Here is a 13,963-nt window from a genome sequence, read left to right on the forward strand (position 1 = left end):
AAGCCTCTGTCATTTAGAGTGGTCTTGATGAAGATGGTACATGTAGTTTTTAGAATCAGGTTCAGCTCTACCCTGATGTCTTCACCCTGCAGAAAAGCGCCATACCTCCCTTTAGTTCCCTGCATGGTGTATGCCTCCAATGCATTATCTAGGTTGGGCATCCCATTGCTTAGCTAAATGGGTTGCCATGTTCCCTGTTCCTTTTCCATGGCCCATAATGACCAAAGGAAGCTGATGTCTCCTTCCATGCCCTGCAATGGCTTTGAGGACCTGCCTGGGGAAGATTACCTCCATCTTTTTCTTCCCTGGCATACTACCTCCTTTCTCATCATGCTATCTCAGGCTGTTCCCTGAGGGTTTTCACCTTCTGAAATTTCTAGTTGAGAAATCAACTCTTTATAGACGAGTGTTCTTCTCAACTTCATGTTTTAAATGTTAATGTCTCCTTTGTCACCCAATCAAGAAGGAGAGGGGAAACCCCCTTCCAGGTTATTAGAGACCTCTCACCACACCTTCTTTAATGCAAAAAAATCTCCTCTTTATGTGTTGTTGTTGGTAAAAGCCTTCAAATCAGTTCAGCATCTTTGGAACAGGGAAATGAAGTGGGTGTCTTTAGCTAGCTGGCTTTCCTTGAACTTGGCTTCAAGAATTTAATAATTATTTTTCCTCAATAGTGGTATCTACAACATAGTTTTACATTCTTTGTAACCTCTGGGATGGGAATATTTGTCTTTGGCTTATGTCATCATGATGTTAAACATAACTTTATACCAACCCAGTTGCATTCCCCAAGATCATAATGAAACCATTCTTGATTACTCAAGAAAACAAACTTGGGAAAATCAGTAGTTTCTAATAACAATGAGAAAAAAGGCAAACATTTATTTTTATTTGCAAGCGCAGTTTCTGCCAATAGTTAGTGCTCACAAAACCTTAAGCTACAGTAGCTTTCAGTAAACCCAACGAGTAGTTTAAAAAATACCCAGTGATAAGAAAATTACAGAAAAATTTCCAGTACACTGTCAAAATGTTTGGAATCCAAAATCCACTATTTTCTGCAATGGTTTTAATATTTATCCTGGTTAAAAAAGAGATTTACTTTTTCTTTTCTTTCTACTACATAGTCCTGCCTAAATTAATACAATCTGTTCCATGAATTTTTAGGACTGCCATTTTCTGAATTTAGATTGTTTTTATTCTTACATATTTATATTAATATCTTAATATTTTACATAAAACATTGACTTTTGAGTTTTATGAAATAAAATTACAGATTCTATTTATGGTTAGGCATTTCCAGTTTTGGGGAAGACTGAAAATCTAATCAGTAGAAAGTCATTTTATGCCTTTTTTCCCTTTTAACTATAATAAATAATTAGCAACCTATTAATTACAAAAAAATCTTAATTACGCTTAGAGCAACCAGAGCATTTTCACAAATTTAAATTCGTATTTGTTACAGTATGTGAAGTCATAGGAAAAACTTCTGGTTTTCCAGTTTGGTAACAAATGGCTTTTGTCTGATGCATAATTAATGGAAACTAATGATGACTATGTAGCTCTTCCAGAGTTTTAAAGGCAAATCTACATTGGCCTACAGTTAACATGCAAATTCATCCAACAAGCAACACAAAATGTAGTAGTCATTCACTGCTATCAACATTTGAGGAGACCTAGTCAGCAGCACAACTCTCCTATGTCAGAAACACATTATAACATGGTCACCACTGAAGTCAGGTCCCACCCTTCCTAATTCACTCTCTAGAGTCAGTTCAGCTTCCAGCACGATACATGAACAACAGCGATCAACACTGCGGTACGAAGGTAAATGCAGACAAGAGTTTGGTGTGCTAGCATACAGAGTTTTCAAACAGTGACAAACGAAACCAAACATCCTGCCCTGTTCTAGCTCCTTTCCCTTTGTGAGACTGGAAATCTCACAGCCTAACTGAAACCTTCAAATGGGGGTCCCAGTCAATGATCCTAGCACTGAAATTGTTCCTTGGGAGGGAAATTTGGCCACAAGGAGATGTCATATTCATTTGAGACAGGGCACTGGGGGAAATACCTGTTGGGCAAACACTGGTTTGTGACTAACAGCCTTAAAGGGAAATGTGATTTTTCCAAACCTTTAGCTTTATCCCAAAGAGTAGTTTGGTGGTCTCCTGTGGCTCAAATCTTATTATTTTTGGTTGGATAAATGAAATGCGCACCACCATCACCATCACTCTTAGTGCTTCTTCCATCACATAAGACACTTGTTAAGATAAGAAAGATATTCTACTAAAGCTGACGGTGATTGAGAGTCATTCAGTATTCAAAGTTCCTAAGAATCGTTGGTTCTCTGAAAGGGATAAAAAAGTAGGAAAGGCTTTGTTCAAACTCTTGCTAGTAAACAAGTATTACTTCAACTGATACAATGGCTACGCGACATCAAAGTACTATAAATTATCAAAACTATCGTACAGAAAAATTACAAATTCATTGCAAAATACATTACACTGCTACCATTAAGAAAAAAGTGCTTTTTGTTTTCCTTCCTTTTTTTTTTTTGCCAGAAAATTATTCTTTCAATATAGAAAATCCTATGTGTTACCCTGCATGTGGCTAGGATGTGTCATAACAGAGTTTGTACTGAGTCCTTCTGATTTGCTGGATGAAGGGCTGAAAAATATAATGATGACTTATGAAAGCCGTGTTCCCAATGAGCATGCCAGCTGTCAGTGGAGAGATGCCGATTAAGACACAAGAAGATGCCCTGGTCTGTTAAACCCTGCTGGTCATCACACTGTCCCACCGATCAGCTGTTCAGAATGCACAGGCCTTTGCATGTTCTGTGGTGGCCTCATGTTCTCCTGAATTATTCTCATGTCCTCCTCTGGCTTTGTCGCCTGTAAGGATCCTTTGCTCAGTGATGCCTGTACTGTCTCATGAGGGGAACGATGCAAGAGGGCGGACCTGCCAGTTTCAAGAACGGATGTCCAAGGAGTTCCTGGGCTGTGGCTCTCTGAGAGGGCTCCCTCACCAGCATCAGGTCCAGGAATCCCCGGAGCACGGAAGAAACCTGTGAAAACAGTGACACCATCCTGAGGGCTGACACAGAGAGCCCACCCTCTTCCCCTGAAATGGTTTCCCAGTGAATTCCCAGAAAAATCATCAAATTCCAGAAAATCAGCTTGAGGAGAAAGATGTTGTGAAAGCAAAAGCAGGTATTGCCGTTATTAACACATGATGTTTTCCTTACCTTCTTCAAGTTTGAAATAATAGGAGTGAATGGCAATGCAATGAAGAATGACAATTTATTTACTAAATAAAAATATAACAGTAAGAGTGGCAACAGCAGTTGTTATAAGTGCTTACTATGTGCAGTGCTGGTCATACTTGTTGGATGAAGTTGGTATAAACACGGGCTAGTTTTATTTTTCTAACAACTACAACCATCAGATCTTTGTGAAATCCCCTTTTGTGAAGAGAAACAAGTTCCTGCAAGGATATTTCACGAGGATAGCATTTTTCCCCTTGAGTTTCTTTCCATTTAATTTTGAGGAACAGCTTACATATATTCACGTGCATAAACATTAAGTATATATTTCACAGTACAGTTTTTTAAACATATATTTACACCTATTTACTCTCCATCTCGATACAAATATAGAACATTGCTCATTTTAGGAGGCTACCGTAGGCCCCTTTCCCATCAATACCCATTTCCCTGCAGAGGCTCACCACCATCCTGACCTCCAATAGCATGAATTAATTTCACCTGCATTTGTCCTTTACAGAAATGGAGTCATATAGTTATAGACTGTCAACTTTTCTGTCTGGCTTCTTTCATTCTTCATTGTGTCTGTGAGACTCATCCCTGTGCAGCAAAAGTCCTATCCTCCTCATTGCCGTCTGATATTCACACACCACATATTATGTATCCATTTGGGAAATGGCCTGGGGCAGTTTCCAGGTTTTGACCAGTTGGACTAGAGCTGCTCTTGTACTTGAATTTGGAGAACATCACACTCGTTTATAGTGGGTGTGGGCTATTTCGATGCCATACTATTTTAACCACATTTCATTATTTAAACTTCGCCCGATGCATGAAGAGTTTCAACCTCCTGTTCAATTCAGTCTCCTTTTTTTTTTCTTTTTGCCTCGTCTTCACAACGTATATGAGTAGTTCTATTGGGGCTCTTCCCTAAGATTTAGGGGAGAGGGAAGAGGAGATGCTATCATTACAAACTAGTCTCCCTACAAGGCAGCTCCATCCCCCTGTCTTTTTGCTGCGAGGGAGATGGGAGGGGAGGTGCCTGTGGGGTCAGTGTTTAGAGGACTGGTGCTGTGGAATGACCTTCTCTGAAAGCCCTGCCCCCACTGGCGGCCACCTCAGTGATGGTTCTTCAACTTAGCATCATTTTTCCTGAGCGTGGCCCTACTTGGAAAAGAGAAAAGACTACATCATCCCTTGACCATGACCTTCATTGCCTTGCATGGTATAGCCCTGCCTACCTCTCTGACACTATCCTTTCTCTTTGCTCACTTTCTCAGCATATAAGCTTTCCATCTCGGCTTGGGACTTTGCACTTGTTTCTCTGCCTGGGACATGTTTCTCCCAGACCTTTGCTTGGTTTGCTCCTTCTTTCCAGTTTGGGTGATCCCTCCCCAGAAAGGGCTGCTTTCACTCTTTAACCTAAACGAGTTCCCAGTGCCCTCACCTGCACACTCCATCACATCACAGTGTGTTATTTGCTTCATGGAAGGTACCAATCTCTGAATTTATTTTGTTCATCCATTTGTTTGTATATAGTTTACCTGGCTTCCCAACTAGAACGCAAGCTCTATGAGAGTCAGGACATCTGGGGTTGTGCACTGTGATATCCCCAACAATTAGAACAGTCCCTGGCATGTAGCTGGAGCTCAAGGAGGGGCTATTGAGTTCCCTCTTCTAGCCAATCCCATGAGAGAGGAGCCAACCTTGCCCCATTTTACAAATGAACTTCAGAGATGGAGAAGCTGACTCCCGTGGCTAGTAAGTGAACAGGGAGAGCAGATATTTGAATCCAAGTGACCCTAATGGAAAGTCCCTGCCCATAAACCAGGATCTACTCCTGAAGGTGATGTGCCAGTCTTTACAACGTGAGGGAGACTGAGAAAGCCAAGAATGATTTTGAACTTCAGCAACAGATGCCGCCTCTCACCTTGTGTAGGTCCTTCACTCGAGGAGGTAAACTGTCCCGGATCCTCCGCATTGCCTGCAGGGGAGGCTCGTTGAAGTAAGGGGGCTCGCCATCAATCATTTCTATCACCATGATCCCCAGAGACCAGATGTCCACCTGTTAGGTACAACCCACCAGTTATTTCAAGCAAGGAGAACATTTTGCAATGTTGGATGTGTCCAGGGAACCAAATAGATTTATATTTATTCATAAATTAATGTGGTTTTTTAAAAAATATCTTTTTATTAATTTCAGAGAGGAAGGAATAGGGAGAGAGAGATAGAAACATGAATGATGAGAGAGAATCATTGATCAGCTGCCTCCTGCATGCCCCACACTAGGGATTGAGCTGCAGCCCAGGCCTGTGCCCTAAACAGAAATCTAACTGTGACCTCCTGGTTCATAGGTCGACACTCAACCACTGCCCAGGCTATGTGTTTTTTTACAATATCCCAACATTTCCAACACAGACTCACTGGCTGAATCACTGTTACCAAGTATTTGCTAACAGACTTCATTTGCTTCCCCCCCCCTTTATTGATTAAGATATTACAAATGTGTCCTTATCCTCTCATTGTCCCTCCCTGCCCCCCACTCATGCCCTCATCCCCCGGTGTCTGTATCCATTGCTTATGTTTATATGCATGCATACAAGTCCTTTGGTTGATCTTTCCCCCTTAGCCCCACCCTCCCATGCTTTTCAGATTCAGTGAAGACTCTGATAATTAGGTACACACGAGTGTCCTAACATTCTGAGGCTTTGAACTTTATTTCTTTACCCCATTGACTTTGGTGGTTAACTGTCTACCAGGGCAGGAGAAAAGAACATGCAAAGTTTTGTTTTGAACATAGAGAGGAAAGTTACATTTAAACTGCAAAAAAAAAAAAAAGAGTTTTGGACATATTCATAACAAACTGCAAAAAGCTACATTGCACAACACAATATATTCTGATTCTTGTATTGATTTGATTTTAAAAAATAGTTCTCCCCCACACATACACTTTGGGGTTCTTTCTTTTGCATCTTATCATTTTGAAGCAGCAGGCACAAAGCCCTGTTTTATAAAACCATTTTCAGGAAATGGAGAAAAGAAAAGGAGGCTATGACAAGCAATTCTTTCTGAGTAAAGAATGGGGAGCCAGGACAATGGGAAGCCCTAGCTGTGCCATAAATCCCTGTTACAGCCTCATTACACCGCTTATCAGGGAGCTGCATTCTGGTTTGAACCTTTGCAGTGACCTTCAATGAGAATTTATGCTCTTGGGACCACAGTGAGAAAAATAAGTTGAATGCTCACCCAAGGGCAAGCAAACAACGGAAAGAGAGCAGAGCGCACCTTAGTTAGCTTATGCCGATATCCTCAGCCCAGGATCCATGCCACCTCTTCTACGCTTCTCTCTTAGGATCTCCTCTGCACCATAACATGTGGGAACACGGCCAGCCCAGGAGTGAGCTCCTTGCTGCGTGTGTTCCCCTGCATGCTTCAGAGCTTCCACTCATACTAGTCCCTCTCCAGAAGGTCCCCTGTTGTCATGTGGCTAAGAGAAATTGTGCCATATTTTGAAATGTCATATTCCTATGTAACTTTTTTCTACGGGAAAACATTATTGCTCATCCAATTATTACCTCCATTTTGTGGAGCTTTCTCTGATCCTCTATCCTTTGAATCATCACACCTGCTCATCTGTGTGTGTATCCGGCCACTTTTCTAGTTGCGTTACCTTGCTCTGTGTGTGCCTGCCACCGAGGGTGGGGTCAGAGTTTGAATCAATCTCCCCCAGTGTCCATGGTAGGATTTCAATAAACTCCTCTTGGTCAGTGTTGTGGCAATATTCTCATTGCTGGCCATTTTCTCTCTGCCACAACCTACTCTGTAACAGGTCCAGTGAAGGGGGGTCTCATGTAGAGTCAAAGGTCATCACCCTGATTGCCTCTGGTCATTAACACCCTCAGAGCTACTCTATCCCTGAGCCTATCCAAGCCCTGCCTCTCTCAATCGATGCCATCCCCTTACCTCCGTCCCATATGGTAGCCTAGAAATCACTTCAGGTGCCATCCAGTAGGGAGTGCCAACCAATGATTTCCTCTTCGGTACCTCTTTGGAAACTTGAGCACAGAAACCAAAGTCAGATAACTTTATCTGGAAAGGAAAAGAAAGCAACAAACTTAAAGATACTGGCTCACAGAAGTAGAAATATATAGAAACTTTCACACTGAAAACAAAACAGTCTCATTAATAGGCCCTGGGAACACTATTGGCAGAGGGGTTGTCAGGCCCTTTTATTGGGAAAGCATGAGACATTTTAGTAGAAAAACTCTCATGGCTCTGCCATGAGAGTTTAAATCTTTAAACTCCTGCTGCTTATATCTTTTATAAAATAATGAAACCAAAAAAAATGACACATTACATATACTAAAAGCAACAAATTCGTTAAAATTCAAACACACAACTTCAATGTAACAGATGAAGTTTAAGTAAATTGCTTTTCTCAGTGAGAGAAAAAAAAAAGAGTGAAATTCTAAACCTATATTTCATCTAGTTTTTGTGTTCATATGGGGTTAATTTTGGTGAAGGATATAACATCTGTGTCTAGATCTAATTTTTGCATGTGCATATCCAGTTTTTCTGCAACATTTGTTGAAAAGACCATCTTTGCTTCACTGTATTGCTTTTACTCTCTTGTCAAAAATTAGCTGAATATAATTTTTTGGGCATATTTCTGGGCCCTTTATTTTGTTCCATTGGTCTATCTATGTGTTCTAAAGCCAATACCACTTAGAAAGCTGAGAGTGTGACATTGTCACTGAAGGTGGGTAGTGTTAGTCTTGAGATTTTTGTTATTATTCTTCAATATTTGTTTGCTATATATTGTATTGATCTTTTGTCTCTCTGTATAAACTTTCAAATTTCTTTGTGAATATCATAAAATAACTGCTGGGATTTTGACTGGGATTGCATTGAATTTATAGATTAAGTTGGGAAGAGCTGCAACTTGACAATATTGACTCTTCCTAACCACGAACATGGAATATCTCTCCATTGATTTGTTCTTTGATTTCATTAATCAGTTTGTACATATAGATCAAGTAAATATTTTGTTAGATTTATACCTAAGTATGTAAATAGCATTGTTTTTTTTTAAATTTCAAATTCCACTTGTTCATTGCTAGAATATAGGAAAGTGACTTCTGTATATTAACCATATATCCTGAAACCTTGATATAATTGTTTATTAGTTCCAGGGGTTTTTCTTGTTGATTTTTTTGGATTTTCTACAGACCCATCATGTCACCTATGAACAAAATTAATTTTATTTCTTTTTTCCAAATCTGCATAAGTAGGGTGTCCAAAAAAGTGTTTATACACAGTTTGAATAATTATAAAGTCAGTGTTTATTAAAATGCATTTCATTTTCAAAATTGAGCTATTAGCTGTGAATGTGTATACACATTTATTTTTTCTTGTCTCATTGCATTAGCTAGTACTTCTAATATGATGTTAAAAAGGATTGGTGAGAGGAGATATTTTTGCTCTTTCCTCATCTTAGTGAGAAAGCATATTCAATCCTTATGCATACCTAAAAGTCCACTTGCCCCAAAATTGTTCTCAGGAGCCTATATTGATCTCTGCCTTTCCAAATATGAGAGAACTCAGCACTCAATCTTGAATTGTTTTCTGATGCTGATTTTTGTCCCTCTGGATAGAAAAGATATTCCTCAAGGGCAACAGCTCTGCCTTTCACTTGTGAAGCCTAGTAGATACTAAAAACACATGCTACTAGATAGATTTGATTTTATATTGACATACCCACACACATATATATGATAGCAGGTCATGTAATAGACACATTGGTGCTCTATTATCATTGATTTACTTATTGAAGACAGCTGTTTCTAGAATCAACGTTAAATCACAGATGAATTAGGGTAATGTTTTGGAAATTATTAATATGTTTTTTTTCTTCTTACATTTCCTTATTCACGATCTTCTCCTTAATCAGGCCAATGTCAATGTGGTGTGGTTTGGAGTGGAAGGAGATTAGATTACTTCATATACATGCTAGAAAAAGCTGGTTTAGTGGAGAGATGATTTTATCAATTGCTTTGACACATCAAGAGCCAAAAACAGATTTCCCTGTGGTATGAAGAAGAGAGCTCTGGGCCACGGCAGTTGGTCTATAATCCTTGTTGCCCTATTTTAAAAGGAGTCTACAATTCAGAGAAGTAAAAATTACTACACTCCACCCATTTTAGCCTGGGATGATTTGCAGAAGAGAACAAAAGAGCAGCGATTTGATTATGTCAGGCCTCAACTCTTTATTATACATCACTTCCCACCACTCCAACAGATGATGGAGGGCTTCAGATCTATCTGAATAGTGTAAATCCCCACACAAAGAAGGAAGAGGAGAAGCCACATGCATCTGTCTTCAGAGGCAATATTAAAAATATTTACTAACCATCTTCATCTAGACCAATCAGAATCTAGGCATAACGTTAAGTGGTATCCTGAAATTATCTTGGAGCATTACCATACTTAATGAGGCAAAGGGGGTCAGATACTCCAATGGCTTGAAACAGTGGACATTAACCAACAAGCATGAAAATATTGCAATATTTTAATAATGAATATAAATATACTAGTGAATACTAGTTGAATATCAGCCTTGGCTATGCCCAATATGACCTCCATGAAGAGAGTGGGTGGAAGTGAATCTAAAGCAATGTTACCAGTTCCCATGAAATCATCATTAACTTATTTAAGGCAGCTGTCTTGATAATTAAATATCTGAATAGCATACACCCCCACAGAAACAAAGGAGAGGATCTATGTGTAGTGTGCAAGAATCCAGAAGCTCCACCAAATCTGTGAGGGAATGGGGAAGTGCCCAGCTCAAGTCTATGGTTGACCTGAGGAGGCAGCTCCAAGGATGGCTTTCAAGTCTTGTGGCAGGAGGCTGGAGTTGTGAGGTACAGCAGAGGCGCTCTCCTGAAAAGCCCAGCAGTTGATGGAACCTGTTAATCCTTAGTGGTCACTTTTCCAGGTAGAAGAATAGGCCAGTTTTGTCAAGGCAGGGACCAGAGTGGAACAAGAAGATAGTCTATCTACTTCACCCTGAGGTCCCATAATCCACATTTGTCCCCAATTCTCCCAGAACTACCTTGAGAAAGATGGGGGTTCTAGGAGTGAAGAGATAGTAGGTGGTTTTAAAGACTGAGGTTTTAAAGGTAGCACTTAACCTTATAATAATGTGGGTGAACTTTGATAGACAATTTAAATATTTAAGCATACCAAATCTAACTGATTGAAATTTAAAAGATTTTTTTAAAAAAATCTAGTACATGGAGTTTTGTTTAGAAGTCTAGGTTAGTTTTTTAAATCAATGAAATTATAATTGTGTGTGTGCCTGTGTGTGCAGTTATTTCCAAAGCTTGAGAATAAGTAAATTTGTAACCCTACTACACAGATGGAAGAGGAGGAACAATTTGGCCAATACATTTTATTTGCCTGTAAATTTAAGAGATCGACATAATTAAGGAGGTGAATGCATTTGCATTTTGGTATTGGCAGTCTTTAATGTCACTATCTCTAGAGTGGTTTTCTCTTTCCGGACATAAAAAGGGACCCCAAACCTGCCAGACTAGTAATTATCTGCCTGACAAAATGTAAGATGAGAAATAGAAACTCGGCACTTGGAAAGCTAGGCCTGTTCTGTTGTAGGAGTGTAAGTGCTTCTGCATAGTTTTTTTTTTTTTTTTTACTCATCCAAGTACATAAAAGAGAACATTTTCTAAAAGAACACAATTACACACAACATTCGTCCAAATAAATCTGCAAGTAGATAATGAGAACTCAACTAATGACTATAATAAGGCATTGTAAGCTGATCTTAAAAGCAAATCACATAGACTCTAAGCTGAGCCTCATTTTATTGTACAATGTGTCTACCTCAGAAACCATCTTAGTCCCACTAATGCAGTTAGGCCAAGAGAACTGTAACTAGCACACTGTCTGCCCCCTAAAAGGAGGAGATGGAGCTTACTCCATGGGGGCCAGACATCGAACTAGAGCTTAGAGCTCAGAGAAAGCTGCTGTTCAAACCTGAGATCCTTTCCATCTCCATGTGTCCTGGCTGGGAATCAGAGGCCCCACAAAAATATGGAAGGTGGGGCAAAAGAGTCTATTCACAAGATAGCTACAGGTTTACAACAGAAGGTAAACCCACATTCTGTAAATTGCATACACAATTCTTGTGGTGCAGAAGATACAGTTCCCTTCATTTATGTTTGCCTTTACTGCCTTTGCTTTTGGGGTCAAGTTCATAAAATGTTCTCTATGACCAAGGTCCATAAGTTTGGTACCTATATTTTCTTCTATGTAACTTATTGTTTTGGGTCTTATATTTAGGTCTTTGATCCATTTTGAATTTATTTTTGTACATGGGGACAAACTGTAATCCAGTTTCAATCATTTGCATGTGACTTTCCAGTTTTCCCAGCACCATTTATTGAAGAGCCACCTTTATTCCATTTCTGACTCCTTTGTCAAAATTATCAGTGCATATACATGTGGTTTTATAGCTGGGCTCTCTATTCTGTTCTTCATTTTCTTAATGGTATATTTAAAGCAGCTGCTCAGATAATAACTGTGGGTAATAAGACTGATGCTGCTTTATGGGAAAGATATGTACTAACTAGCCAGTGTCTGGCTGCCTGTCTGTATGGACTTTGCTGTAAAGAATTGTCTTGTCTGTTGGCTATGTGGCCACTGGCTTCTGCAATAAAGACTCTTCCTTATGTACCCGTAACCTCTCATGGTTTCTCCGTCTGCCCCATGGCTGAGAACTGAATTGTACTCAGAGCAGCAGTGCTCCTGTAGAGCTCCTGATGTCTCTGACAGTTCTCTATGACCAAGGTCCATAAGTTTGGTACCTATATTTTCTTCTATGTAACTTATTGCTTTGGGTCTTTGATCCATTTTGAATTAGTTTTTGTACAAAGACACAAAACAGAGGCAGCCAACAGGGAGATGATATTTGCAAACAGTAGTTCCAGCAAAGCTTTCAATTTCCAAAATATATAAAGAACTCATAAAACAACACCAAAAAGCAAACAACCCAATCAAAAAGTGGGCAGAGGACCTAAAAATACACCTCTCTCGGGGGCGGGAGGTAGGGGGGTAAGAGATCAACCAAAGGACTTGTATGCATGCATATAAGCATAACCAATGGACATAAGACACTGGGGAATAGGGGAGGCTAGGGGACTGTCTAGGGCGGGGGGAAAAATGGACACATATGTAATACCCTTTGTAATAAAAAATAAAATTTAAAAAAAAGAAAAAAAAAAGAAAACGTATGAACAGCCAATAGATATATGAAAAAAATGTTCAAATCACTGGCAATTAGAGAAATACAAATCAAAACTACAATGAGATACCATCTCACACCTGTTAGAGTGGCCATTATCAACAAGACAAGCAATAACAAGTGCTGGGGAGGTTGTGAAAAAAAGAGAGCCCTCTTTCACTGCTGATGGGAATGTAGATTATACAATCACTATGGAAAGCAGCCTGGCAATTCCTCAAAAAATGAAGAATAGAGCTGCCATATGACCTAGCAATTCCTCTCCTGGGTATATACCCAAAAAAACTCGAAATCAGGTGTGTATTTGCAAAGATATATGCATCCCTATTTTCATTGCAGCATTATTCATGGTGGCCAACAGATGGAAACAGCCAAAGTGCCCTACAATAGCGGACTGGATAAAGAAGATGAGGTATATATACACAATGGAATACTGCTCAGCCATGAGGAAGGATGAAATAACACCATTTGCAACAACAGGAATGGATCTTGATAACATTATGCTAAGTGAAATAAGTCAGTCAGAAAAAGCTGAGAGCCATATGATTTCACTTACATGGTGATAGGAGAAGATTTGATTTTGGGTGGTGGGTGCAATATACTCATCTTATAACATAGAAACCCACACCTGAAACCTATATATTCATGTTGACCAATATCACCCCAATACATTTAATAAATAAATTAAATATATATATTTTTTGCTTCTGCTCCAGGATTTTGCATAGGTTCATGTTGACCAATATCATCCCAATACATTCAATAAATAAATTTTTTAAAAAATTTTGCATCTGCTCCAGGTTTTTGCATGGATGCTTTTGAGTCTGGCTCCCGAGGGCTTCATATAACGCAACGGTACCCAGTGTGCAGCGTCAGCACCCCCTGGAAATGTGTTAGAGATGCAGATTCTTGGGTACCACCCAGGATGACTGAATCAAAATCTCAGGAGGTGGGGCCCAGAGGTTTTGGTGTTCACTAAAGTTTGAGAACCGTTTTAAGAAGAGCAATGACCCAGGGACAGAGGAACAGAGAGGAAACAGAAGGGGCCAGACGGATGATGATGCCCCCAGCTTAAGGCCCACTTCTTCAGCTGCCAACCCCAAGAAGAGAGGGAGGGCAGCACAGTGGCTAAGCTGGAACAGCACGGGGCCTCACCCAGTCCCTCTGCCATTTGACAGAGCGCAGAGAGCAGTAGAAACTTGCCCGATACTGCACAACAGCATTAGAGCGAGACTCAAGCCCGAGTCTCCTGACTTCTCCTGCTGTGCTTCCTGCATTAGGAAAAGTAACCTCTGTGGAGTGGCAGGGAAGGGGGCACAGCCAGAGGTTGGGTGTATCTCAGAGTATTGGAAAGGCATGCATTTAATTTGTTACTAAACAACCAGCCC

The 13,963-nt window shown here is 40.0% G+C and overlaps 1 protein-coding gene across 1 annotated transcript in view; it reads right to left on the minus strand.

Annotated features, from left to right (window-relative positions):
• Nucleotides 1-861: 861 nt before the first annotated feature.
• PAK7 (p21 protein (Cdc42/Rac)-activated kinase 7) overlaps nucleotides 862-13,963 on the minus strand; it is a 174,464-nt gene continuing 161,362 nt past the window's right edge. The window contains exons 8-10 of the mRNA XM_006758084.2: nucleotides 7,223-7,348; nucleotides 5,190-5,324; nucleotides 862-3,064 (exon numbers count right to left, since the gene is read on the minus strand). Coding sequence (XP_006758147.1) covers nucleotides 2,909-3,064; nucleotides 5,190-5,324; nucleotides 7,223-7,348 — 417 coding nt within the window. The 3' untranslated portion in view covers nucleotides 862-2,908. The remainder of the gene's footprint in view (nucleotides 3,065-5,189; nucleotides 5,325-7,222; nucleotides 7,349-13,963) is intronic.

Source organism: Myotis davidii, unplaced genomic scaffold (genome assembly GCF_000327345.1).
Source record: "Myotis davidii unplaced genomic scaffold, ASM32734v1 scaffold32, whole genome shotgun sequence".
In the NCBI taxonomy this organism is placed as follows: Eukaryota; Metazoa; Chordata; class Mammalia; order Chiroptera; family Vespertilionidae; genus Myotis; species Myotis davidii.